The 24,710-nt window shown below is 40.9% G+C and overlaps 1 protein-coding gene across 4 annotated transcripts in view; it reads left to right on the top strand.

Moving 5' to 3' along the window:
- slc35f5 (solute carrier family 35 member F5) overlaps positions 1 to 24,710 on the top strand; it is a 144,135-nt gene that overhangs the window by 116,482 nt on the left and 2,943 nt on the right. For all 4 annotated transcript variants that reach the window (XM_033024630.1, XM_033024632.1, XM_033024631.1 and 1 more), the window contains 3 exons: positions 7,134 to 7,224; positions 14,683 to 14,837; positions 23,011 to 23,102. In XM_033024630.1, the coding sequence (XP_032880521.1) occupies positions 7,134 to 7,224; positions 14,683 to 14,837; positions 23,011 to 23,095 (331 nt within the window). In that variant the 3' untranslated portion in view covers positions 23,096 to 23,102. The remainder of the gene's footprint in view (positions 1 to 7,133; positions 7,225 to 14,682; positions 14,838 to 23,010; positions 23,103 to 24,710) is intronic.

Here is a 24,710-nt window from a genome sequence, read left to right on the forward strand (position 1 = left end):
CACTGCCTGATCTTGGTACCCACAACACCAGAGAGCTTTTGAAATCCTTAAATTACAATTGTCCAGTGCTCCTACCCTCGCTTATTTCGATTTAAACCTACCGGTGACGCTCACGTGTGTTGCATCCCAATATGGACTCGGAGCTGCTTGACTACAGACCTCCGCCGAAGGAGACTGCAGACCTATTGATTGCACCTCCCGTACCCTGTCCGAGACTGAACAACATTACGCCCAGATCGAAAAGGAATTACTTTCCGTGGTTTTTGCCTGCACAAAATTGAAGGACTTTATTTTTGGCAAGTCTGTGACTGTTGAAACAGACCACCAACCATTGGTCACCATTCTGAACAAACCCATTCATGCTGCTCCTGCTTGCCTGCAACGGATGATGATGCAGCTACAGTGCTTCAATTTTACCTTAGTCTACAAAAGGGGCAAGGACATGCATCTGGCTGATACGCTATCAAGAGCCCCACGAACAACCTGTGAGCAACAGTCATCTGAGAAAGACCAGACCAAACTCATATGTCAGGCTGTTATTCATCGATTACAGCTCGGCATTTAACACAATAATCCCCTCCAAGCTGGTTACCAAACTCGCAGAACTGGGTCTCTGCGCATCCCTCTGCAATTGGATCCTCGACTTCCTCATTCACAGACAACAGTCTGTTCGTATTGGTGGAAATGTGTCAGCCTCGCTAACAATCAGCACGGGAGCACCTCAAGGCTGCGTGCTCAGCCCCCTGCTGTACTCACTCTATACTCATGACTGCTTAGCCAGTCACAGTGCGAACTCCGTCATCAAGTTCGCTGACGACACCACTGTTGTGGGACGTATCACTGATGGGGATGAGTCAGAATATAGAAGAGAGATCGAGCAACTGTCCATATGGTGCCAGCGCAATAACCTGGTCCTCAACACCAGCAAAACCAAGGAACTGATTGTGGACTTTGGAAGGAGTAGGAGGGGGACCCACAGCCCCATTTATATCAACGGGTCGATGGTTGAAAGGGTCAAGAGCTTCAAATTCCTGGGCATGCACATCTCTGAAGATCTTTCCTGGTCCGAGAACACTAATGTAATTATCAAGAAAGCTCATCAGCGCCTCTACTGCCTGAGAAGATTACGGAGAGTCGGTTTGTCAAGGAGGACTCTCTCTAACTTCTACAGGTGCACAGTAGAGAGCATGCTGACCGGTTGCATCGTGGCTTGGTTCGGCAACTTGAGCGCCCTGGAGAGGAAAAGACTACAAAAAGTAGTAAACACTGCCCAGTCCATCATCGGCTCTGACCTTCCTTCCATCGAGGGGATTTATCGCAGCCGCTGCTTCAAAAAGGCTGGCAGTATCATCAAAGACCCACACCATCCTGGCCACACACTCATCTCCCTGCTACCTTCAGGTAGAAGGTACAGGAGCCTGACGACTGCAACAACCAGGTTCAGGAATAGCTACTTCCCCACAGCCATCAGGCTATTAAACCTGGCTCGGACAAAACTCTGATCATTAATAACCCATTATCTGTTATTTGCACTTTATCAGTTTATTTATTCATGTGTGTATATATCTATATTATGGTATATGGACACACTTATCTGTTTTGTAGTAAATGCCTACTATGTTCTGTGTGCTGAAGCAAAGCAAGAATTTCATTGTCCTATACAGGGACACATGATAATAAACTCACTTGAACTTGAACTTGAACCAGTTCACAGTAATGATGGTGTCGTACGTACCTTTCGAATGCCTAAGCAACCTGGCAGAGCACATGGCTGCAGATACAACTCTACAATTACTGTCCTTAGTCATCCGGCGTGGCTGCCCAGATAAACAACATCACGCCCCACTTGCGATTCGCCCATACTACCTGGTTCGCGACGAACTGGTACTGCAGGACGGTGTCATAATCAAGGGTCACAAAGCAGTCATCCCAGCTGTTCGACGGACAAATACTTTGATGCTATCCATAGGGGGCACCCCGGCATAGAAGCAACCTTACTACAAGCAAAGAGCATGTTTTACTGGCCCGGGATGACCGAGTATGTGCGCGAAAAAGTTCAAACCCTGCGCTGTCTACAACAGCCTGACTCCACACCAACAGAAGCAGACATTGCTCTCACACCTTGTTCATCATCTGCCTTGGTCCACGGTCGCTACCAACATATTCGAGTGGAGTGGTAAACAATATCAAGTCAAGTCAAGTGAAGTCAACTTTATTTGTCACATACACATGCAAGATGTGCAGTGAAATGAAAGTGGCAATGCCTGCGGATTGTGCAAAAACAACAACAGAATAGAACAGAATCAGTATTTACATGTTAGGAAAAAAAATGTTTAAAAGACACAACACAACAGTAAATTAGTACAGTAAATTAGTCCCTGGTGAGATAAGAGTTTACAGTCCTGACGGCCTGTGGGAAGAAACTCCGTCTCATCCTCTCTGTTTTCGCAGCGTGACAGCGGAGGCATTTGCCTGACCGTAGCAGCTGGAACAGTCCGTTGCTGGGGTGGTAGGGGTCCCCCATAAAGTTGCTGGCTCTGCATCTGCACCTCCTGGTGTATAGGTCTTGCAGAGGGGCGAATACAGTTCCCATAGTGCGTTCGGCCGAACGCACTACTCTCTGCAGAGCCTTCCTGTCCTGGGCAGAGCTGTTCCCAAACCAGATTGTGATGTTGCCAAACAAGATGATTTCTACAGCCCCAGGGAAGAAGCACTGAAGGATCCTCAGAGAGACTCTGAATTTCCTCAGCTGCCTGAGGTGCTAAAGGCACTGCCTTGCCTTAATCACCAGTGCGGCAGTGTGTGTGGTCATGTCAGATCCTCTGTAATGTGGACTCCCAGGTATTTAAGAAGGAACTGCAGATGCTGGAAAATCAAAGATAGACAAAAATGCTGGAGAAACTCAGCGTGTGAGGCAGCATCTATTGAGCGAAGGAAATAGGCAACGTTTCGGGCCGAACCCCTTCCTCAGACTGGATCAGTCTGTTTTGGTTTGATTGTCTTTTTTTCATTCGTCTTTCTTTTAGAAGTGTGTAATTTATTTATAATTTATATACAATTTGTTTATGTTTATGTCTGAGTCAATGTGCATTTGATGCTGCTGGAAGCAAGATTTTGAATTGTATCTGTAGCTCACAATAATTGTGCATATGATAATAAACACAACGACTTGATTAGTTAGCAGCCCAGGACAATAGCCATCATCTATTATTTCTTAATTCCAAATAGAAATAATCAGATGATGATCATTCCAAGGAATCTGCTCACTCCAGCTCTGGAATATGCTCCTCAATAATACTGCCACTCCCATTTTTTTTTCGCTGTCTTTGCTAAGCTCCTATTTAGGAATAATAGAATCCATTCTCGCCTGTTCTTAACCCCGATATCTTTTGCCCACTCTCCCAGCCTATCCAAGTTACCTTGCAGCCTCCTAGCATCCTCCTCACAGCTAACACTGCCCCCCAGCTTTGTGTCATCCGCAAACGTGGAGATGTTGCATTCAATTCCCTTGTCCAAATCATTAATATATATTGTAAATAGCTGGGGTCCCAGCACTGAGCCTTGCGGTACCCCACTAGTCACTGCCTGCCATTCTGAAAAGGACCCGTTTACTCCTACTCTTTGCTTCCTGTCTGCCAGCCAGTTCTCTATCCACATCAATACTGAACCCCCAATAGCGTGTGCTTTAAGTTTGTATACTAATCTCTTATGTGGGACCTTGTCGAAAGCCTTCTGAAAGTCCAGATATAACACATCCACTGGTTCTCCTTTATCCACTCTACTAGTTACATCCTCGAAAAATTCTATAAGATTCGTCAGACATGATTTACCTTTCATAAATCCATGCTGACTTTGTCCAATGATTTCACCACTTTCCAAATGTGCTGCTATCCCATCTTTAATAGCTGACTCTAGCAGTTTCCGCACTAACGATGTTAGACTAACTGGTCTGTAATTCCCCGTTTTCTATCTCCCTCCCTTTTTAAAAAGTGGGGTTACATTAGCTACCCTCCAATCCTCAGGAACTACTCCAGAATCTAAAGAGTTTTGAAAAATTATCACTAATGCATCCACTATTTCTGGGGCTACTTCCTTAAGTACTCTGGGATGCAGCCTATCTGGCCCTGGGGATTTATTGGCCTTTAATCCATTCAATTTACCTAACACCACTTCCCGACTAACCTGGATTTCACTTAGTTCCTCCATCTCATTTGACCCCCGGTCCCCTGCTATTTCCGGCAGATTATTTAAGTCTTCCTTAGTGAAGACAGAGCCAAAGTAGTTATTCAATTGGTCTGCCATGTCCTTATTCCCCATGATCAATTCACCTGCTTCTGACTGCAAGGGACCTACATTTGTTTTAACTAATCTTTTTCTCTTCACATATCTATAAAAACGTTTGCAGTCAGTTTTTATGTTCCCTGCCAGTTTTCTTTCATAATCTATTTTCCCTTTCCTAATTAAGCCCTTTGTCCTCCTCTGCTGGACTCTGAATTTCTCCCAGTCCTCTGGTAGGCTGCTTTTTCTGGCTAATTTGTATGCTTCATCTTTTGTTTTGATACTATCCCAGATTTCCCATGTTATCCATGAATGCACTACCTTCCCTGATTTATTATTTTGCCACAATTCTATTCCTCACAAGTCTCACCAATATTTGCTGCCATCAATGAGCTGGTGAACAATTGTAGGTGGGAGATAAATTGGCAAGACTAGAGTTGCATGTATCCTATACCGATGACTACCTGCCTATCCTCATTTGATTGTTGAATTTCATATTCTCTCCCAGATGTCCACAGTTTGTGTGGATGAAGACTTTATGTCAGGGCCTATAAAAAAGTACTACCTGTACTTGAAACAGACTTATCCAGCCTTTCATCCGGCTTGTCATCAAGATGCTTGGGAGGACATGACACATCCTTTGCTGTTGCTTCACAAGTACCTAGTTCATTATCAACCCAAAAGATTCAGTCCAAATCCAAGGCCAAAACGCTCCAAATTAAACTTTTAACAGTTCTCCCCAAATCTACACTGCTCACTTTGTGTGTGAGTAACCAGGCGAAAATCCAACCTGCCTTAGCAGTCCCACTCAAGTGTTAGTGGGTGGAACCTTTTCATGCCACAGGGAGCATTTGAGGCTCCCGCTGCCAGTGGTTGAGGTCCCAATGACCCTGCTTATTGTCAGCACCACCTCTTCTGCAGCTATCAAATATGTGAATTTGGAAGATCACTTCCAGTTCTATGCCACTCTCTAGTGTTCTTTGCTCCCAGAGAAAAAGGAAAGATAACCACGAATAACAGGTAGTGATTTTTTTTCTTGAAAATCACTGAAGGAGAGACAACATTGCATAAAGACGTTATTGGTGAATTAACAGATAGGGATACGAGGAAATTCACTGATAAGAGTAACAGGCATATCTTCAAATTAAGTTGGTATGCTGGAGCGTAGTTGAAAGACTGGATTGATACACCAATCAGGATATAGATGGATGTGCTACTGTATACAACTTTGTTTCTATGATTATTGTCATTAATCTGTGTTGAACATTGAATCCAGGAGCACCGCACAATTTGTTGTTTTTCTTTCTTCTAACACTAGAATCCATCAAATGGCATGTTTGCAATGTCCCTTAAATACTAAAGTATAACGAAATTCTGTATGTTGATGTTTCACCCTTTGAACCTAATTAGTTAAAATAAACGGAAATTATTTTTTTAATTACGAACAGCCTGAGCACGTTATACCCAACACTCAAGTCAGCTATGCTGCCTGACCTACTGAGTTATTCCGGCATTTTGTGTCATTGGTTTCTACCCAAGTCTGTTTTGCCTGTCAATAAGATCATGACTATTCCGATCATTGGTTTCAATTCATTTTCTTGTCTATTCCCCATACCCTTGGTTCCTTTGTAGTCCAAAAATCTACCTATCTCAACTTAGAATGATTCAACATCCAAACATTCAGAACCCTCCAAGGGAACATATTTATTTTCTCAATCACAAGTAGCTAATGCTTTAAAAATTATAGCAGTAGCATGCATTAAAAAGCCACAATCAGACTTACTGCACTTATTTCCAGGTTTCTTGTGTGCTAGAGGTTCTCTCAGCCCTTCTCAGTTTTTCCAATTTCCTTCGATCACTTGTGACGTATGCTACTGATTATTATCTTGTTGTTTTGTCTACATTGGTAGGTAGCACTTGGTTTGCCAACTGTCCCATATTCGCAGGGACATCACGCATATTGGTTTGTCCGATGCGGGTCCGCCCTTGTCCCGTATTCGACTGCTACTATTCGGATCGAGGGGACTGTCGGGTTGGAGCGCCGCGTTCGGCCCCATCCCAACGTAGTGCAGCCCATGGAGTGTAGCAGCAGTGCCTCACCCATGGCCCCGTCGGTCAGCAGCCCGGCCAGCAGTCCGACCTTCGGACCTTCGCTTACTGCCGACACCATTACCCATCCTTCTCATGGCCGATAATCGGTTCTTGAGTTGGATGGGGTGGCGGACTTTGCGCGCGACGCCCGGGCCAATACTCCTCAGCTGGCCTGCCGACTGGGCTTCGTGTGCAGTCTAGCACCCGGGCCAACTGATCATTCACACAGCCATGGCCGAGTCGGCCAGTGATTTGCCGTCGGGAATTTGTCCCTTATTTGGGAGTGAGAAAGTTGGCAACCTTAGGTAGCACTCTTGTTGCAGTAGAAGTTTGTAAGTTCAAGCCATGACTACATCTAATCAAAAATGATACTTCAGTACATTACTGAGAACATGTTACAGTGTTGCAAATCCCTTCATTCAAATTACTAAATTAAATCCAGGTCTACCTGGTTTGCTAGTTAAGTGGACATCAGGTTTCTGACAATGATATGTTAAGTAGGGATGAAAACTCTCCTGATCAACATTATTATCTTATAAAACTGCAGAAAAACATAAACCAGCTGATTGGTCATCTCACTTTGTGCTATGGGATCCATCTGTAACTACAGCATGACTATTAAACAAATCCATTACGTGGATTTCTTGTGGTATTGTGAGTTAAAGCAGCATTCTTTAACTTCTAGAATTAATCAATAGCATAACTTGAATTTAATTTCTGCAAATTTATATTTGTATATATTAAAAATGCATTTTATTTTTCAGGGGCTGTTTTCTAACATCATCGTTAATTGGTACACTTGCACTGAGCCTCACAATACCTCTTTCCATGATAGCAGACATCTATATGAAAAAGGTAATTCATTCAGATTTTGAATACATGATAAATACTAATATGCTGTCCAAATAATTACAATGTAATGGCGAGAAAACAAATCATGTATATTTTCATTAATCTGCTGACGATTTTGGCAGATTATGGTCCCTGCTGGATATTAAATATTTATTGGAAAGGAAATGCTAATTTCTTGGTAGTTTCCTTGGTAGGGCATAGATCTGAGCACTTTCTATTATGTTCAGGAAATCCTTGGGTGTGTGTTATTATTAAAGAATGATCTCTCATGTAACATTTGGGAACTAATGAACTAAGTTTCCAAAGCTCATCTAGTTATCCCCGTCAAAACTTTAGTTTAGTGGCCTACTGAGTCCACACCAACCAACGATCACCCGTACACTAGTTCTGTCCCACACACTAAGGACAATTTATTTTGAAATTATTGTGAAAAAGAAAACATGGCACTTAATAGAAGAGTAAATGGGTAAAAGAAAAGAGTATGAAAACAGAAGGTACACAAAATTGCTGGGGAAACTCAGCGGGTGCAGCAGCATCTATGGAGCGAAGGAAATAGGCGACGTTTCGGGCCGAAACCCTTCTTCAGACTGGGTATGAAAACATACTGTTCGAAAATCAGTATCAGGAAAGATTGGCAGTAAGACAGGTCCACCGATGTTAGAAAAAAACAGTGCTGGGCAGCTCTCAGTAGGTCAGGCAGCATCTATGGAAGGAAACGGACAGACATATTTCGGTTCAGGTCCATTCTTTGGACCGCTTAAAAAAGGGGAACAGATTTGGTCTCTGTTCAAGGAAGAATGCTGAGGCCTTCCTGATGAGGAATGGAGATGTAAATGGACTGAATGTTCATGATAAAGATGTGGCGATAGGGTCCAATGATTTGGAAGTTGTTGAAGTGGGATAGAGTGTGTCAGTGTCCTGGATTTACGTGGGAAGGAACTGCACAAGGGGGGACCAAGATAGCATTAAGATATTTAGAAATTAGTTTGGTAAGCCACTGGTGCAAGGCCAGACTTTGGCTCATGGTGTCAAACAGAATATAAAGAGACCCTTCAGACCACTTTGTCCATGCTCACCAGGTTTTATTGTTGCGCTAGTGCCATCTGCCTACATTTACTGTAGAAAGGTGACCATTCACCTTATGAATACATAGAAACATAGAAAATAGGTGCAGGCCATTCGGCCCTTCGAGCCTGCCACGCCATTCAATATGATCATGGCTGATACCTCTTGTGATTTTGTATATCTCTGTTAGATTACCACTCAGCCACCTACATTCCAGGAAAAAAAATCCTAGCGTACCTAGCCTTTACCTGCAAGTCAAGGTCTTGATTCCTGAATCTTTTCTGCAATTTTTCGACCTTAATTACATCCTTCCATGGCAGGGCGAACAGAACAAAACTGTGTAAAATTTGGCCTCACCAACATCTTGTGCAGTTGTAACATGAAGTCCCATTTCATGTACTCAATGCCCTTACCAATGAAGGGACCCATATCAGATGCCTTCCTCACCAACTTGTCTACCTCTGTTGCTAAGTCTCTATGCTTTACAACACTCTTCAGTGCCCTGCCACATACTGTGCAAGTGCTCCCCTGGTTTGACTTGCCAAAATGCATCGTTCACACTTGTCAGGTTTAAATTCCATCTGACATTCCTTAACCCACTTCCCTAATTGATCCAAACACTTTTGTAACCTTTGATATCATGCCTGATAGCCTACTTTCCTATCTATGTTGGTGTCATCTGCAAATTTACCAACCACATTAAGTACATTAACATTCAGCTTGTTAATATCGATGACAGTGGACCCAGCACAGATTGGTTAGGCACACAAGCCTCTAATCAACTAAACAACCATCCACTACCACTCTCTGACTCTATCCACCAAACCAATTTTGAATGCAGTTGGCTAGCTCACCCTGGATCCCATGTCATCTAACCTTCCGGATGAGCCTACAAGGTCAAAGCCCTTGCTAAAGTTCACATGGACAATATTCACACTTCTACCTTCCTGTGAACTCTTCAAAAAGCTCTATCAAATTTGTGAGATGATTTCTCATGCACAAATTTGTGCTGACCATCTCTAATCAGCCCTTGTCTATCCAGATGCTTGTAGATCCTGTCCTTCGGAATCCCCTCCAATAATTTATCCAACATTGCTGTCAAGCTCACTGACCTGTAGTTCCATGGCTTGTCATTGTAAGCCATAAATAAACATACAACATTAGCTATCCTTCAAGCTTCCAGTAACTCCTCTATTTTCTTTAGGCATTTTAAAACTAACAGAATTATGGTCACTGGTCCCAAAGTGTTCCCCTCCCAATACTTCAATCACCTGCCTTGCCTCGTTCCCTACTAGAGGTTCAGTGTTGGGCCTCCTATATATTTAAGAAAACTTTGCTGGACACACTTAAGAAATTCCACGCTCTTTGCGCTGTGGGTTACCCAGTCAATGTGAGGGTAGTTAAAAATCACCTACTGTTATGATCCTACTATTCTTACAGCTAACTCTGTTATCCTTACATGTGTACTCCCATAATTCCTGCTAATTATTGGGAGTCCTGTAATACAACCCCATCAAAGTGATGACCCATTTCTTATTTCTAAGCACAATCCATGTAGCCTCACTGAACAATCCCCCTAGAATATCTTCAGACTACCGTTGTGATATCCTCCCTAATCAAATATGCAACTTCACTCCTCTCTTACCTGTAACCCTATCATATCTGTACCCAGGAACATTGAGCTGTCACTCTTGCCCCAGCTATATTTTTATTATGACCATTAGTTTTCAAAACTGGGAATTATTACACCAATGTAATTTTGTTGTCTCAAGTATTATGTGGAGATAGAAAGAGAGGTTAAAAGAACCTCAAGTACTGCTGTTCTGAAATAAAATGAAAAATCATTATAAATTTGATGTTGGTCTAATCCTAAATAAATTTCTGCTTGTCGGTAACATTTGCCGTTTACATTATGGTTAAAAAGTCCTGAAAATATAAATTTATAAATTTGAAAAACATCTTTATTTTGACAGAATTCTGATCGATTTATCCCAGTTGCAGTCCTGCTAAAGTTTTTTCCAGGAGATTTATAACTACAATAAAAGCTCTTATGATCCGAGACTGAAAAGGAAATTGGATTATTAGCCAGCTAGCTAATTGGCTAAATAAAACCCAAAGTGCTGAAGTAATTTAGTGGGTCATGCAGCACCTCTGGGGAACATGGATAGGTGATGTTTCGGGTCAAGACCCTTTTTCAGACTGAAGGGGAGTCCCAACCCGAAACGCCACCTATTGATATTCACCAGAGATGCTGCCTGACCTGCTGAGTTATTCCAGCACTTAGTGTTTTTTCTTTAATCCAGCATCTGCAGTTCTTTGTGTCCAGATAATTCGCTAGATAGTTCTTAACAAAAGAGTTCCAATTTGAACAAATGTGACCAGTAGAGTCTTAAGAACTCCTATTACTCTTGGGATTAATGGTCCTAATTAAGATGTTATAAATAGCATGTGTAGGTAATGCAGGAAAGGTGAGTAATTATGTTTTTAAAAGGATTAAGACAGAAAGTGCTTGTATAACAGCAGGTCAGGCAACATCTCTGGAGGACAAATGTGATGTTTCAGGTCAGGACCCAACATTTTTTGGCACTCTGCTTAAGAAGTTAAGGAATACATTTCAGTTCAAAGATTTCTAACTTAAGGAATGTAATTTAAAAAGTAAGTCACATTTATAAGAATCTTGCTTCTATCAAGCAGTGTGCTCAGTGCAAAACACAAAGTGCTGGAGTAATTCAGCAGTCCGACAGCACCTGGGGAGGAAACGGACAATGTTTTGGGTTGAGACCCTTCTTCAGACTGAGCCATTTGTCCATTCACTTCCCAGATCCTGCCTGAAAAGAAAATGAAACCTTAAGTCAGAAACAGCTCCATTTCTAACTCCATAATCAAGTTTCCTTACAATTGGCCCTGCAAAAGGTCTGTTAGGTCATTTTTTGTAAGCAACACAAAACTTACTAACTCTCGATATTATAACCATTGACCCACTTATCCTTGCATGCTATCTGCAGCCTCTGTCTAGTTTGCTAGTCCTTAAACACCCTACCTCCTAAAAGTTTTAATCTTATTTTGCCAGAACTTTACATCTCTCTAACTACATCTTCCCCAACACAGTTACTTGCAATTCTACTAAAGATATTCTATGCAATTTTGATCTAATCACCCTGTCTGTAGCAATTAGGCTGAGGGCCAGACTGTATTTTAAGAAACTGGATACAACTACGTTTACTAGGTTCCATAACTAGAGGTTCCACAAGGTTAATTCCCGGGATGGCGGGACTGTCATATGCTGAGGGAAAATGGAGCAGCTAGGCTTGTACACTCTGGAGTTTAGAAGGATGAGAGGGTATCTCATTGAAACATATAAGATTGTTAAGGGCTTGGACACACTAGAGGCAGGAAACATGTTCCCGATGTTGGGGGAGTCCAGAACCAGGGGCCACAGTTTAAGAATAAGGAATAAGCCATTTAGAACGGAGACGAGGAAACACTTGTTCTTACAGAGAGTGGTGAGTCTGTGGAATTCTCTGCCTCAGAGGGCGGTGGAGGCAGGTCCTCTGGATGCTTTCAAGAGAAGGGCTCTTAAAAATAGCGGAGTCAGGGGATATGGGGAGAAGGCAGGAATGGGGTACTGATTGGGGATGATCAGCCATGCTCACATTGAATGGCGGTGCTGGCTCGAAGGGCCAAATGGCCTATTCCTGCACCTATTGCCTATTGTCAGAATATATTCTCTTAGAGTCACAAAATGATACAGTGTGGAAACAGGCCCTTCGGCCCAACTTGCCCACACTGGCCAACAATGTGCCAGCTACATTAGTCCCACTTGCCTGCGCTTGGTCCATATCCCTCCAAACCTGTCCTATCCATGTACCTGTCTAACTGTCTCTTAAATGATGGGATAGTCCCAGCCTCAACTACCTCCTCTGGCAGTTTGTTCCGTACGCCCACCACCCTTTGTGTGAAAAGGTTACCCCTTGGATTCCTATTAAATCTTTTTCCCTTCACCTTGAACCTATGTCTTCTGGTCCTCGATTCCCCTACTCTGGACAAGAGATCGTGCATCTACCTGATCTATTCCTCTCATGATTTTGTACACCTCTATAAGACCCCCGACCTCATCCTCCTGTGCTCCATGGACTAGAGACCCAGCCTACTCAACCTCTGCCTACAGGTCACACCCTCTAGTCATGGCAGCATCTTTGTAAATCTTTTTTGAACCCTTTCAAGCTTGAATCCTATTACTAATACTATTATTTACTGTTTTTCTCAAATTTTCATCTACATATTGCTCCTCTTCAACATCATTCAAAAACATAGTTCCAGTTCCTATACTGAATGCCGATCACACTTGCCCAACCTCATCACCATGTCTTTTGACCGCTCACCTGTCAGTAAATAGGTGTACTGTTTTATTTTTCACCATTTATTAGGTGATAAGTTTCTTCCAAATATATATGAGGAAGGGGAAGGTTTAGTCTTCTGTTAGAGTCAGAGTCATACAGCAAGGAAACAGGTCCTTCTGCCCAACTTGTCTATCCCGACTCAGATGCCCCATCCAAGCTGGTCCCATTTGCCTGTATTTGGCCCATTTCCCTTTAAACCTTTCCTATCCATGTACCTGCCTGTGTCTTTTAAATGCTGTGATAATATCTACCTCAACTATCTTATCTGGCAGCTCATTCCATATTCCTACCACCCTCTGTGAAAAGATTGCCCCTCAGGTTCGTATAAAATCTGCCTCTTTCACCTTAAGGGCCTGTCCCACTGTTCGAGGTAATTCAAGAGTTCTCCTGAGTTCTCCCCTGATTCGAGCTTGTGTAATGTACGTAGCAGGTACATAGCGGCTCATACGAGTAAAAAGTAACAATTTTTTTCATCACGAGTATTTTTTTACTCGTGGACATTTTTCACAGTGTTGAAAAAACGTCACGAGTTTACCGGATTTCCCGAGTACCTACCGTTACTCGTACGAGCCGCTATGTGATATCCACGAGCTCCTACGTACCCGCTACGTACATTACACGAGCTCGAATCAGGGGAGAACTCGGGAGAACTCTTGAATTACCTCGTACAGTGGGACAGGCCCTTTAGTCTTAGTCTTCTGGCATGTGTCCATTCCCTTGATTAAAACTATAATTAAGTTATTAATGATAAAAATAAATTAAAACAATTGAAAATAATTAATAAAATGAAATGTTTTTAAAAGGTAATTTACCATGTTGTTTTATATCTGACCCCTACAAACCCCATCAGTGGGTTTTCGGACTCTGCACCAAAAAGATTGGATGTACACTTGGATGCCTAATTGTATCATTTTGTCTCGTGACTGAATTTGCTGCTGAGGCATGCCCTGGACATAGTCAGTGAGACCTTGCAGATGCAGAGCATGTGGACCTTGTACAACAAAATCTGATGTTTCAGAAGTCAGGAAAGGCAATGCTAAGTAAAAAGCCTTTATCAGTAGGAATTTTTTTCCCTCAGCTTTGCTGTTTGTAAAAGCCTTTTTAATAGTTCTGACATTCAGAAACAATCAAAATCAAAATCAAAACAAAATTTAAAATTAACGAAATGTTAAAAATATGAAAATGGTTATCAAAATAAAAATCACCTAAAATTAGTTAAAGCACTTCATAATATTTTGCAACCCCAAATATCTAAGAAAAAATAACTTGCCTTAATCTCCATTGGAATTAATAATCTCGCAGATCTGGTAACAGATCTAACCTAGTTCAGAAACAATGAAGGGATGCTCCAGCACAATCTCAACAAACTCATGTGTATGCTGCTGGACATATTCGGACTTCAACAGCAAAGATGTCAGAAGGACTGAGGCTCCACCGTGGCGCAGCGATAGAGTTGCCTTACAGCTCTTGCAGCACCGGAGACACGGGTTTGATCCCAACTACGAGTGCTGTCTGTACGGATTTTGTTCATTCTTCCTGTGACAGAGTGGGTTTCTCCGAGATTTTTAGTTTCAACCCACACTCTAAAGACGTACAGGTATGTAGGTTAATTGGCTTGGTAAATATAAAAATTGTCCCTTGAGTGTGTAGGATAGTGTTAATGTGTGAGGATCGGGGGTTGGCGCGGACCCGGTGGGCCGAAGGGCCTGTTTCTGCGCTGTATGTCTAAACTAAATGTAAATGCAGCAAAGTTCTGAACTTATTGGCATTTATATGGACAATCTTCCTTAAAACAAAATTACGTATTACGATTACCCTAAAATTCTGTTTAAATGAAAATCTTGGCATTGTAAGTTAGATCCAATTTAACTTGAAAAATAGTAAATTGAAGATGAAAAAAATGTTTTTATAACTGAAAAATTGCCTTTTCAAAATCTGTAAATTAAACGGATGAAATAATTGCAACCTTTCATTAATTTTAATTTTTAATTTCCAGATGGAATTTTCATGGTTATTATGTGCAGGATCCATTCCCGTTTTTCTCTCGTTCTTCATTGCAACGCTATTATGCCAGTATAATAACTGGGATCCAGTAATGGTTGGCCTTAGGCGGATATTTGCATTTATATGCAGGAAGCATCGGATTCAGAGGTATTGTCTTCTTTGATGGTTATGTATACAGCTGGTACCAATTTAATACTTGAACTTGCTTAAAGCAATGTGGAGCCAAAATTGCTGATTTGCGCAGTTGCAAAAAGCAACACCTTTTCTAATCGTATGTGTTTTAACCATTAATGATCATTAGAAATGGAATATGCTTTTGTTAACATAATTAAAGACACATTTTTTACCATGCCTTGGGGACACTTAAATAATTAAAATTTCACATCATACCATGAGGAAAGTGAGGAACTTGGAGAAATGCCTTGACTTAAACTGTAGAGGGAGATGTGATGCATTGGGAAAAGGATGGGGACATTGGAGTAATTAACAACCGCGTTGGTAGAGAGAAAAGGACAATAAAGTTAACTGAATGGACTTTTGAAAACTTTTGTGTCAGCTCTTCTGCTTTATAAATGCTGTTACACTGTTTTTTATTAAACAAACACTAGAGCAGCAATTTAAGTTAATGTTCATTTGGTGTTGGCATGCAATCACTCAAGCTCATTTTGTTTTAGGGCACTTGCTATAAGTAGATGAAAACATTCTGTCAACTGACTAGGTTAAACATTTGTCCATGATGCATCCATTGATGCGTGAAATGATTAATCTAATTTCACTATTTAAATTATCTTTTACAAAATCACATCAGTCAGGTAAATCCAAGTTGTCTTCAAATTGCTTGTTACTTTTTATTTTGGGAACATTTTCAGCACTTGGGATTCATTTTTAGCCAGGTCACAGAGTGGAGAAATTTTGAGTCCAGAAAAACAAAACTTAGCTTGTTCACAAAATGCTGGAGTAACTCAGTGAGTCCAGCAACATCTCTGAAGAAAAATAATAGGTGCCGTTTTGGGTCAAGACCCTTCTTCAGACCTGATATGAAACGTCTCCTATCCTTTTTCTCCAGAGACCTGTGATACTCCAGCACTTTTGTGCAGTTCTTTGTTTCACATTTCAGCATGTTCACTGCATTGTATTTATTCTTTATCCAGACAATGGATGCTTTTTCAGGTCAAACCTTTGCATAACGATATAACATATAACCATATAACAATTACTGCATGGAAACAGGCCATCTCGGCCCTACAAGTCCGCGCTGAACACTTATTTTCCCCTAGTCCCATTTACCTGCACTCAGACCATAACCCTCCATTCCTTTCCCATCCATATACCTATCCAATTTATTTTTAAATGATAAAATCGAACCTGCCTCCACCACTTCCACTGGAAGCTCATTCCGCACAGCTACCACTCTCTGAGTAAAGAAGTTCCCCCTCATGTTACCCCTAAACTTCTGTCCCTTAATTCTGAAGTTATGTCCTCTTGTTTGAATCTTCCCTACTCTCAATGGGAAAAGCTTATCCACGTCAACTATGTCTATCCCTCTCATCATTTTAACGACCTCTATCAAGTCCCCCCTTAACCTTCTGCGCTCCAAAGAATAAAGACCTAACTTATTCAACCTTTCTCTGTAACTTAGTTGCTGAAACCCAGGCAACATTCTAGTAAATCTCCTCTGTACTCTCTCTATTTTGTTGACAACCTTCCTATAATTGGGCGACCAAAATTGTACACCATACTCCAGAATTGGTCTCACCAATGCCTTGTACAATTTTAACATTACATCCCAACTTCTATACTCAATGCTCTGATTTATAAAGGCTAGCACACCAAAAGCTTTCTTTACCACCCTATCTACATGAGATTCCACCTTCAGGGAACTATGCACAGTTATTCCTAGATCCCTCTGTTCAACTGCATTCCTCAATTCGCTACCATTTACCATGTACGTCCTATTTTGATTTGTCCTGCCAAGATGTAGCACCTCACACTTATCAGCATTAAACTCCATCTGCCATCTTTCAGCCCATTCTTCCAAATGGCCTAAATCTCTCTGTAGACTTTGGAAATCTACTTCATTATCCACAACACCACCTATCTTAGTATCATCTGCATACTTACTAATCCAATTTACCACACCATCATCCAGATCATTGATGTACATGACAAACAACAGTGGACCCAACACAGATCCCTGAGGCACCCCACTAGTCACCGGCCTCCAACCTGACAAACAACCATCCACCATTACTCTCTGGCATCTCCCATTCAGCCACTGTTGAATCCATCTTGCTACTCCTGCATTAATACCCAACAATTGAACCTCCTTAACCAACCTTCCATGAGAAACCTTGTCAAAGGCCTTACTAAAGTCCATATAGACAACATCCACTGCTTTACCCTCATCAATTTCCCTAGTAACCTCTTCAAAAAATTCAAGAAGATTAGTCAAACATGACCTTCCAGGCACAAATCCATGTTGACTGTTCCTAATCAGACCCTGTTTATCCAGATGCTTATATATATTATCTCTAAGTATCCTTTCCATTAATTTGCCCACCACTGAAGTCAAACTAACAGTTCTATAATTGCTAGGTTTATTCTTAGAACCCTTTTTAAACAATGGAACAACATGCGCAGTACCCCAATCCTCTGGCACTATTCCCGTTTCTAATGACATTAGAAACATAACATATTGTGCACAGTTCCCATCTCTGTGATTTCTCACTGTTGTGAATTTTGCAAAGCAAATATGTTTTAGAGATGACAAGGTATTGTGAGAGAGAGTTAGGTAGACAATAGATGGGGTCTCAAGAAGACGATATGTGGAGGTGGCAGCAAAGGTGAGGGTGAGCAGCAACTATGGAAAATTAGGTCAGGATATTTGGTACTATGACACAGCACTCTACTAGCCATGACACTTTTCCTAAATCAGCACACCTCAGTGATTTTGGGCATATTTTTAATTTAAACTAATCTGATACAAAATCCTCGCTGGAAGTATTTAGTTTTAGTTTAGAGATACAGCATGGAAACGGGTTCTTCGGCCCACAGATTCACATCGACCAATGAGCACCCATACACTGGTTCTATCCTGCACACCAGGGACTGTTTTACATAACCTAATTAACCTACAAATTTGCAAATCTTTGGAATGTGAGAAGAAATCACACCACTGGAGAAAACAAAAGCGGTCACAAGGAGTACATACAAACTTTGTACAGACAGCACCCGTAGTCAGGATTGAACCCGGGCCTCTGGCGTTGTAAGGCAGCAAATTTAGCGCTGTAAGGTAGCAACTCTACTGCTTTTCTTATTTTTTTCAGCAAGGTCTTTGAAGGAATATAAAGTAGCTTTTGCAGTCTGATTAAATTTAGATTAAAGCATTAATTAAGAAAAACTATAAATTTACAGTCCTTCTGCAAGTGTTTAAAAAACATAATCAGGTACAGCATGAATCTACAAGAATTCATGTCACTGATTTTATTCCTTGTTACAAGTTTCTTGGAATCGAAACATAGAAAATAGGTGCAGGAGGAGGCCATTCGGCCCTTCGAGCCAGCACCGCCATTCATTGTGATCATGGTGATCGTCCCCTATCAATAACCCGTGCCTGCCTTTTCCTCATATCCCTTGACTCCACTAGCCCCTAGAGCTCTATCTAACTCTCTCTTAAATCCATCCAGTGACTTGACCTCCACTGCCCTCTGTGGCAGGGAATTCCATAAATTCACAACTCTCTGGGTGAAAATGTTTTTTTCTCACCTCAGTCATAAATGACCTCCCCTTTATTCTAAGACTGTGGCCCCTGGTTCTAGACTCGCCCAACATTAGGAACATTTTTCCTGCATCTAGCTTGTCCAGTCCTTTTATAATTTTATATGTTTCTATAAGATCTCCCCTCATCCTTCTAAACTCCAGTGAATACAAGCCTAGTCTTTTCAATCTTTCCTCATATGACAGTCCCGCCATCCCAGGGATCAATCTTGTGAACCTACGCTGCACAAGGATGTTCTTCCTCAAATTAGGAGACCAAAACTGTACACAATACCCCAGATGTGGTCTCACCAGAGCCCTATACAACTGCAGAAGAACCTCTTTACTCCTATACCGAAATCCTCTTGTTATGAAGGCCAACATTCCATTAGCTTTCTTCACTGCCTGCTGTACCTGTAAGCCAACTTCCAGTGACCGGTGTACAAGGACGCCCAGGTCTTGCTGCACCTCACCCTTACTTAACCTAACTCCATTGAGATAATAATCTGCACCCTTGTTTTTGCCGCCAAAGTGCATAACCTCACATTTATCTATATTATACTGCATCTGCCACGCATCTGCCCACTCACTCAACCTGTCCAGGTCACCCTGCAACCTCCTAACATCCACTTCACAGTTCACACTGCCACCCAGCTTTGTGTCATCAGCAAACTTGCTAGTGTTGCTCCTAATTCCCTCTTCCATATCATGAATATATATGGTAAACAGTTGCAGCCCCAACACCGAGCCTTGCGGCACTCCACTCGCCACTGCCTGCCATTCTGAAAAGGACCCGTTCACTTCTACTCTTTGCTTCCGGTCTGCCAACCAATTTTCTATCCATGTCAACACCCTACCCCCAACACCATGTGCTCTAATTTTAGTCACCAGTCTCCCGTGTGGGACCTTGTCAAAGGCTTTCTGAAAGTCTAGATACACTACATCCACTGGCACCCCTTCATCCATTTTACTTGTCACATCCTCAAAAAATTCCAGAAGATTAGTCAAGCATGATTTCCCTTTCATAAATCCATGTTGACTTGGACTAATCCTTTTATTGCTATCCAAATGCCCCATTATTACCTCTTTAATAATTGACTTCAGCATCTTTCCCACCTCCGAAGTCAGACTAGCTGCTCTGTAATTCCCCGTTTTCCCTCTCGCTCCTTTCTTGAAATGTGGGATAACATTAGCTATCCTCCAATCCACAGGAACTGATCTTGAGTCTATTGAACTTTGGAAAATGATCACCAATGCATCCACTATTTCTGGAGCCACCTCCCTGAGGACCCTGGGATGCAGACCATCAGGTCCATGGGATTTATCATCCTTCAGTCCCATTAGCCTACCCAATACTATTTCGCGCCTAATGAAAATTTCTTTCTGTTCCTCCAACCCCTTGGATCCTCTGTCCTCCAGTACACCTGGGAGATTGTTTGTGTCTTCCTTAGTGAAGACAGATCCGAAGTACCTATTCATCTCTTCTGCCATTTCCTTGTTGCCCATAATAATTTCACCCGTGTCTGCCTTCAAGGGACTCGCATTTGCCTTTGCTGCCCTTTTTCCCTTAACATATCTAAAGAAGCTTTTATTGTCCTTCTTTATATTCCTGGCCAGCTTCCCTTCGTACTTCATCTTTTCAGCCCGTATTGTCCGTTTTGTTTCCTTCTGTTGTCCTATGAAAGTTTCCCAATCCTCTGGCTTCCGGCTACTCTTTGCTGTGTTATTCATCTTTTCTTTTAGTTTTATACTATCCCTAACTTCTCTTGTCAGCCACGGTTGCCTCCTACTCCCCTTAGAATCTTTCTTCCTTTTTGGAATGAAATGATCCTGCGTCTTCTGGATCATGCCCAGAAATTCCTGCCATTGCTGTTCCACCGTCGTTCCTGCTAGGATCCCTTTCCAGTCTACCTTGGCCAGCTCCCCTCTCATGCCTTCATAGTCCCCTTTGTTCAACTGCATCACTGACACTTCCGATTTAACGTTCTCCTTCTCAAATTGCAGATTAAAACTAATCATATTATGATCACTACCTCCAATATCCTGGAGCACTTGAAGGACCATCCCTGAATAGTGATGCAAAGTATTCTGGACTATCAAAAATGTGTTTCTTTTTATTTTGAATACATGAATGTAGCTTTTTATTTCTTATCTAATATACTTGTACCTAATATTTAAGAACTATTCAACTGTCAGAGTTGAAGAAGAAAGGCAAGAGATCAATTGATTAAACTCCAGGAATAAGTCTGACAAGAGTTGGACAATTCTAACTGATTTGTCTGATGTAATGACTGCAAATAAACTGAAATAGAGAGAATATTAACTGCCCAGCAATTGCTTTTTTACTTTCTATTATTACACAATAACATTTAAACCACATGTATGTCTATGCTGGATAATTGGGTTTGGCTCTGATGCCTTTCATAATTAAATTGTTTATTGACACTCACTGGAATTATGTATAAAGTAAGCCCCAAATGAGTTGGAAGCCTGCATCAGAAATTGTCCATCATGAAAGAGAAAGGTAATTGGCAACAATTTTAGTTTAGTTTATTATTATTGTCACATGTACCAAGTTACAGTGAAAAGCTTTTGTTAGTGTGCTATCCAATCAAAGAAAAGACAATACATGAATACAATCAAGCCAGGCCCACTGCACGCATAAAGGTTACAACATTTAGTGTAAGATATAACATTGAAGTCCAATAAAGTCCGATTAAAGATAGTTTGAAGGTCTCCAATGAGGTAGATGGGAGGTCAGGCCACAATCTAGCAGATGAGAGGACTTTTCAGTTACTTGATAACAGCTGGGAAGAAACTGTTCCTGAATCTGGTGGCATGTGTTTTCAAACTTCTGTACGTCATACCTGATGGTAGAGGGGAGAAGAAAGAGTGACCAGGGTGAGACTGACCCTTGATTATGCTGGTGGCCTTGCCGAGGTAGTGTGAAGTGTAGATGGAGTCATTGGAAGGGAGGCTGATTTGTGTGATGGTTTGTGCTACATCCACAACTGATCTTATAGAGGTATACAAAATCATGAGAGGAATAAATCGGGTAGATACACAGAGACTCTTACCCAGAGTAGGGGAATCGAGAACCAGAGGACATAGGTTTAAGGTGAGGAGAGATAGATTTAATAGGAACCTGAGTTTTCACACAAAGGGTGGTGGGTAAGGTAGTTGTGGCAGATACTATCGCAATGTTTAAGAACCATTTAGACAGGTATATGGATAGGACAGTTTTAGAGGGACACGGACCAAATGCAGGCAGGGAGGATTAGTCTAGATGGAACATGTTGAACGGTGTGGACAAGTTGAGCCGAAGGCCCTCTTTCCACGCTGTAAAACTCTATGATAACCCTCTGCAATTTCTTGCAGTATTGGATGGAGCTGTTCCCAAACCAAGCTATGATGCATCCTGATAAGCTGCTTTCTACTGCACTTCTGTAGAAGTTGGTGAGGGTTGTTGAAAACATGCTGAACTCCCTAAGCCTTCCAAGGAAGTAGAGGCAATGGTGTGCTTTCTTGACCTTATCAACAAGGACAAATTATTAGGAATACATATTCCTAGGATCTTGAACCTTTTCATCATCTCTACTTCAGCGACATTAATGTAGACTGGGGTGTGTGTACTGCTTTGCTTCCTGAAGTTAGTCACAATCTCCTTTGTGTTCCTGATATTGAGAGAGAGGTTGTTGTCTTGGCACCAGGTTACAAGGTTCTCAATCTCATTTCTGCACTCCGTCTCATCGTTATTCCATATCCAGCCCACTACGGTGGTGTCATCTGCAAAGTAATCATACTCCTCAAAAAGTAGGAACAAAAAAATATCACCTTAGGTTATAATCATATTTGCCTTGGATCTTCTGACTAAGCAGCACAGAAATGGCATGCTGAAGAATGGGCTACAAAATTATAGACCTCCTTCCTTGTGATGATACTACCAAAACAAATGTGGTTAATGATGCAGAGTTTTGTATTTTATGTAGAACCATTATCTCCAATTAACTGTTCTACAACATATCATAGGTTATTTGGTGGACTCTAATAATATATATATTTTTAATTATTTAAAATCATATTTCTAGAATAATTTTCAAAAACAAATATTCCATAACTGATCTTAAAACTATGCATGAAAAGCAACATTTTATAGATGTTTGAAACACCAAGTGTGAAGAGAAACAAGATATAATGTATCAGAAGGTACACAAAAAAGCTGGAGAAACTCAGCGGGTGCAGCAGCATCTATGGAGCGAAGGAAATAGGCAACGTTTCGGGCCGAAACCCTTCTAACCCTTCTGTTGTTTCCAGAATTCTTTTTTGATTAAAATTATGTGAATGTTTAATGATATTAATTTAGTGCTTGATATACTATTGTAATTACCCAGTAGAGCATTAATTTATTTTCATTTATGTGCATAACTGAATCAAACTTTTTTATTTGAACATTTGTTTGTGTTGTGTGGACATTTCCTTTGGTATTTCTTTTTAACAAAGAGATTATGTTTTTCTCAGATTCTGTTCTTTAAGGATTGACTAATGATTATAACTTATTTTTCAGAACTCCAGAAGATAGCGAACAGTGTGAGAGTTTAATTCCAATGCATGGTGTTTCTCAAGAGGAAGGAACTAATTGTTGTTCATGATGACCAGGTATAAAATTGTACTGTCTGAATTCACTATTTCCAATATTCATAATCAGATCGATTTAGAAATCACAAAAAGCTATATTAACAATGAAAGTTGTGCAGCCATTGTTTTATATCCACCTTCTCATCCACCTTTGACCTGAAAAATCACTTAGTTTAATGAACGTTAATGATTTAAAATTACTTCCTTTAATACATATTTGTAGATACAAAGCTGCATTGTAAAGTATAATAGACGGTAGGAGGAACTTGCCTATGGGTCTACAGCACCAACAAGAATGAGGAAGCCAGGCACCATCCAGGGCAAAGCAACCTGATTAAACAATAACCCAACTATCACCCTAAACATTGAATCCCTCCACTATGACCATATTGTAGCTGCAAAGTGTACAGTCTATACTGTGAAAACTTGCATCAGCTGGTATAAATGCACATACAAATGTTCTGTATCTTCCACCAAGAAAGACAAAAGCAAGACATTCTGCTCCCAGCTGCATACCATTCAAACCAGGAAATATCACCATTGCTTCATTATCACCAGATCTTAATCCCAGAACTTCCTACTCAAAAACATTGTTGGGAGTACCATCACAAGAAGGACAGTAACAATTGAAGTAAGTGGCTCACCACCACCCATTTAAGAACAATGAGGAATTAGCAATAAATGCTGACCAACCCAGTAAACCCTACATCCAGAAAAATAAAACTAATAATGGTAAATCATTATGTCACTTTAAAGTAATTAAAATAAAGATGATTAAGTGCATTAAATAAATAATTCTATCATTGTAAATAATTTTGATTAAACTATTTGCTGTAATGTACTGGTGATATATATTAACGTCATCCTTCCCAGTTTTTATTGATTTTACAGACATTGGAATTTCTCACTTCCCCATCTTTTTTGTTTTGGTAATGATCCTGTTAATTTTTCTTCAGCTGTTAATATTTTTACACTGCAAATTCAAATGTTATATTTCCACTTTTTCAACAGCTTTGTGCTTGTTTTTTTTCCTCATAATAATGTTAAATTCTTCATGAAGCCCTATTACTTCTTTATCAAAGGTGTTTTTTTAAGTATCTCTCACAGACTTGAACTAAGTGAAATGAGAGGCTTGCTGTGTTTGGAGGCTATCCCTTGCTCAATTTTGGCCTTCTTCCCCATAATTATATCCAAGCTATATTTTAATGACAATGTTATTAATGTTCTGCCTGATTCCTTCAGCATGCTTCCTTCAGCATCTTGTTAGAATCACATGTTCAATTGAATCTCCCTGAGGATACAAGAATTGAATTAATTCTTACTTTTAATAACTGAGTTTAATACATCATAACTTCAAATAACATCATATTTGTACTTTCTGATTTCCCCCTGTTTTCTCTTCCATCCTCTTGACCCTGCTGATGTAATTCTGCTCATTTTCTCACCCCGTTAGTCTGGTTCAGTAAAACACTGAGTCAAGCACTGGATCAACTAACTTATTTTCCAATCATAACACACTACCTATACGATACCTAACCAACATCGCAGGTCTGATCCTTGTCTCTACTCGTCCAAGCCCTTCGGCCTCGTGCGAATAGACACCTCCAGATGGTCAGCACGGTCCCAAGT

Source organism: Amblyraja radiata, chromosome 7 (genome assembly GCF_010909765.2).
Source record: "Amblyraja radiata isolate CabotCenter1 chromosome 7, sAmbRad1.1.pri, whole genome shotgun sequence".
Lineage (NCBI taxonomy): Eukaryota > Metazoa > Chordata > Chondrichthyes > Rajiformes > Rajidae > Amblyraja > Amblyraja radiata.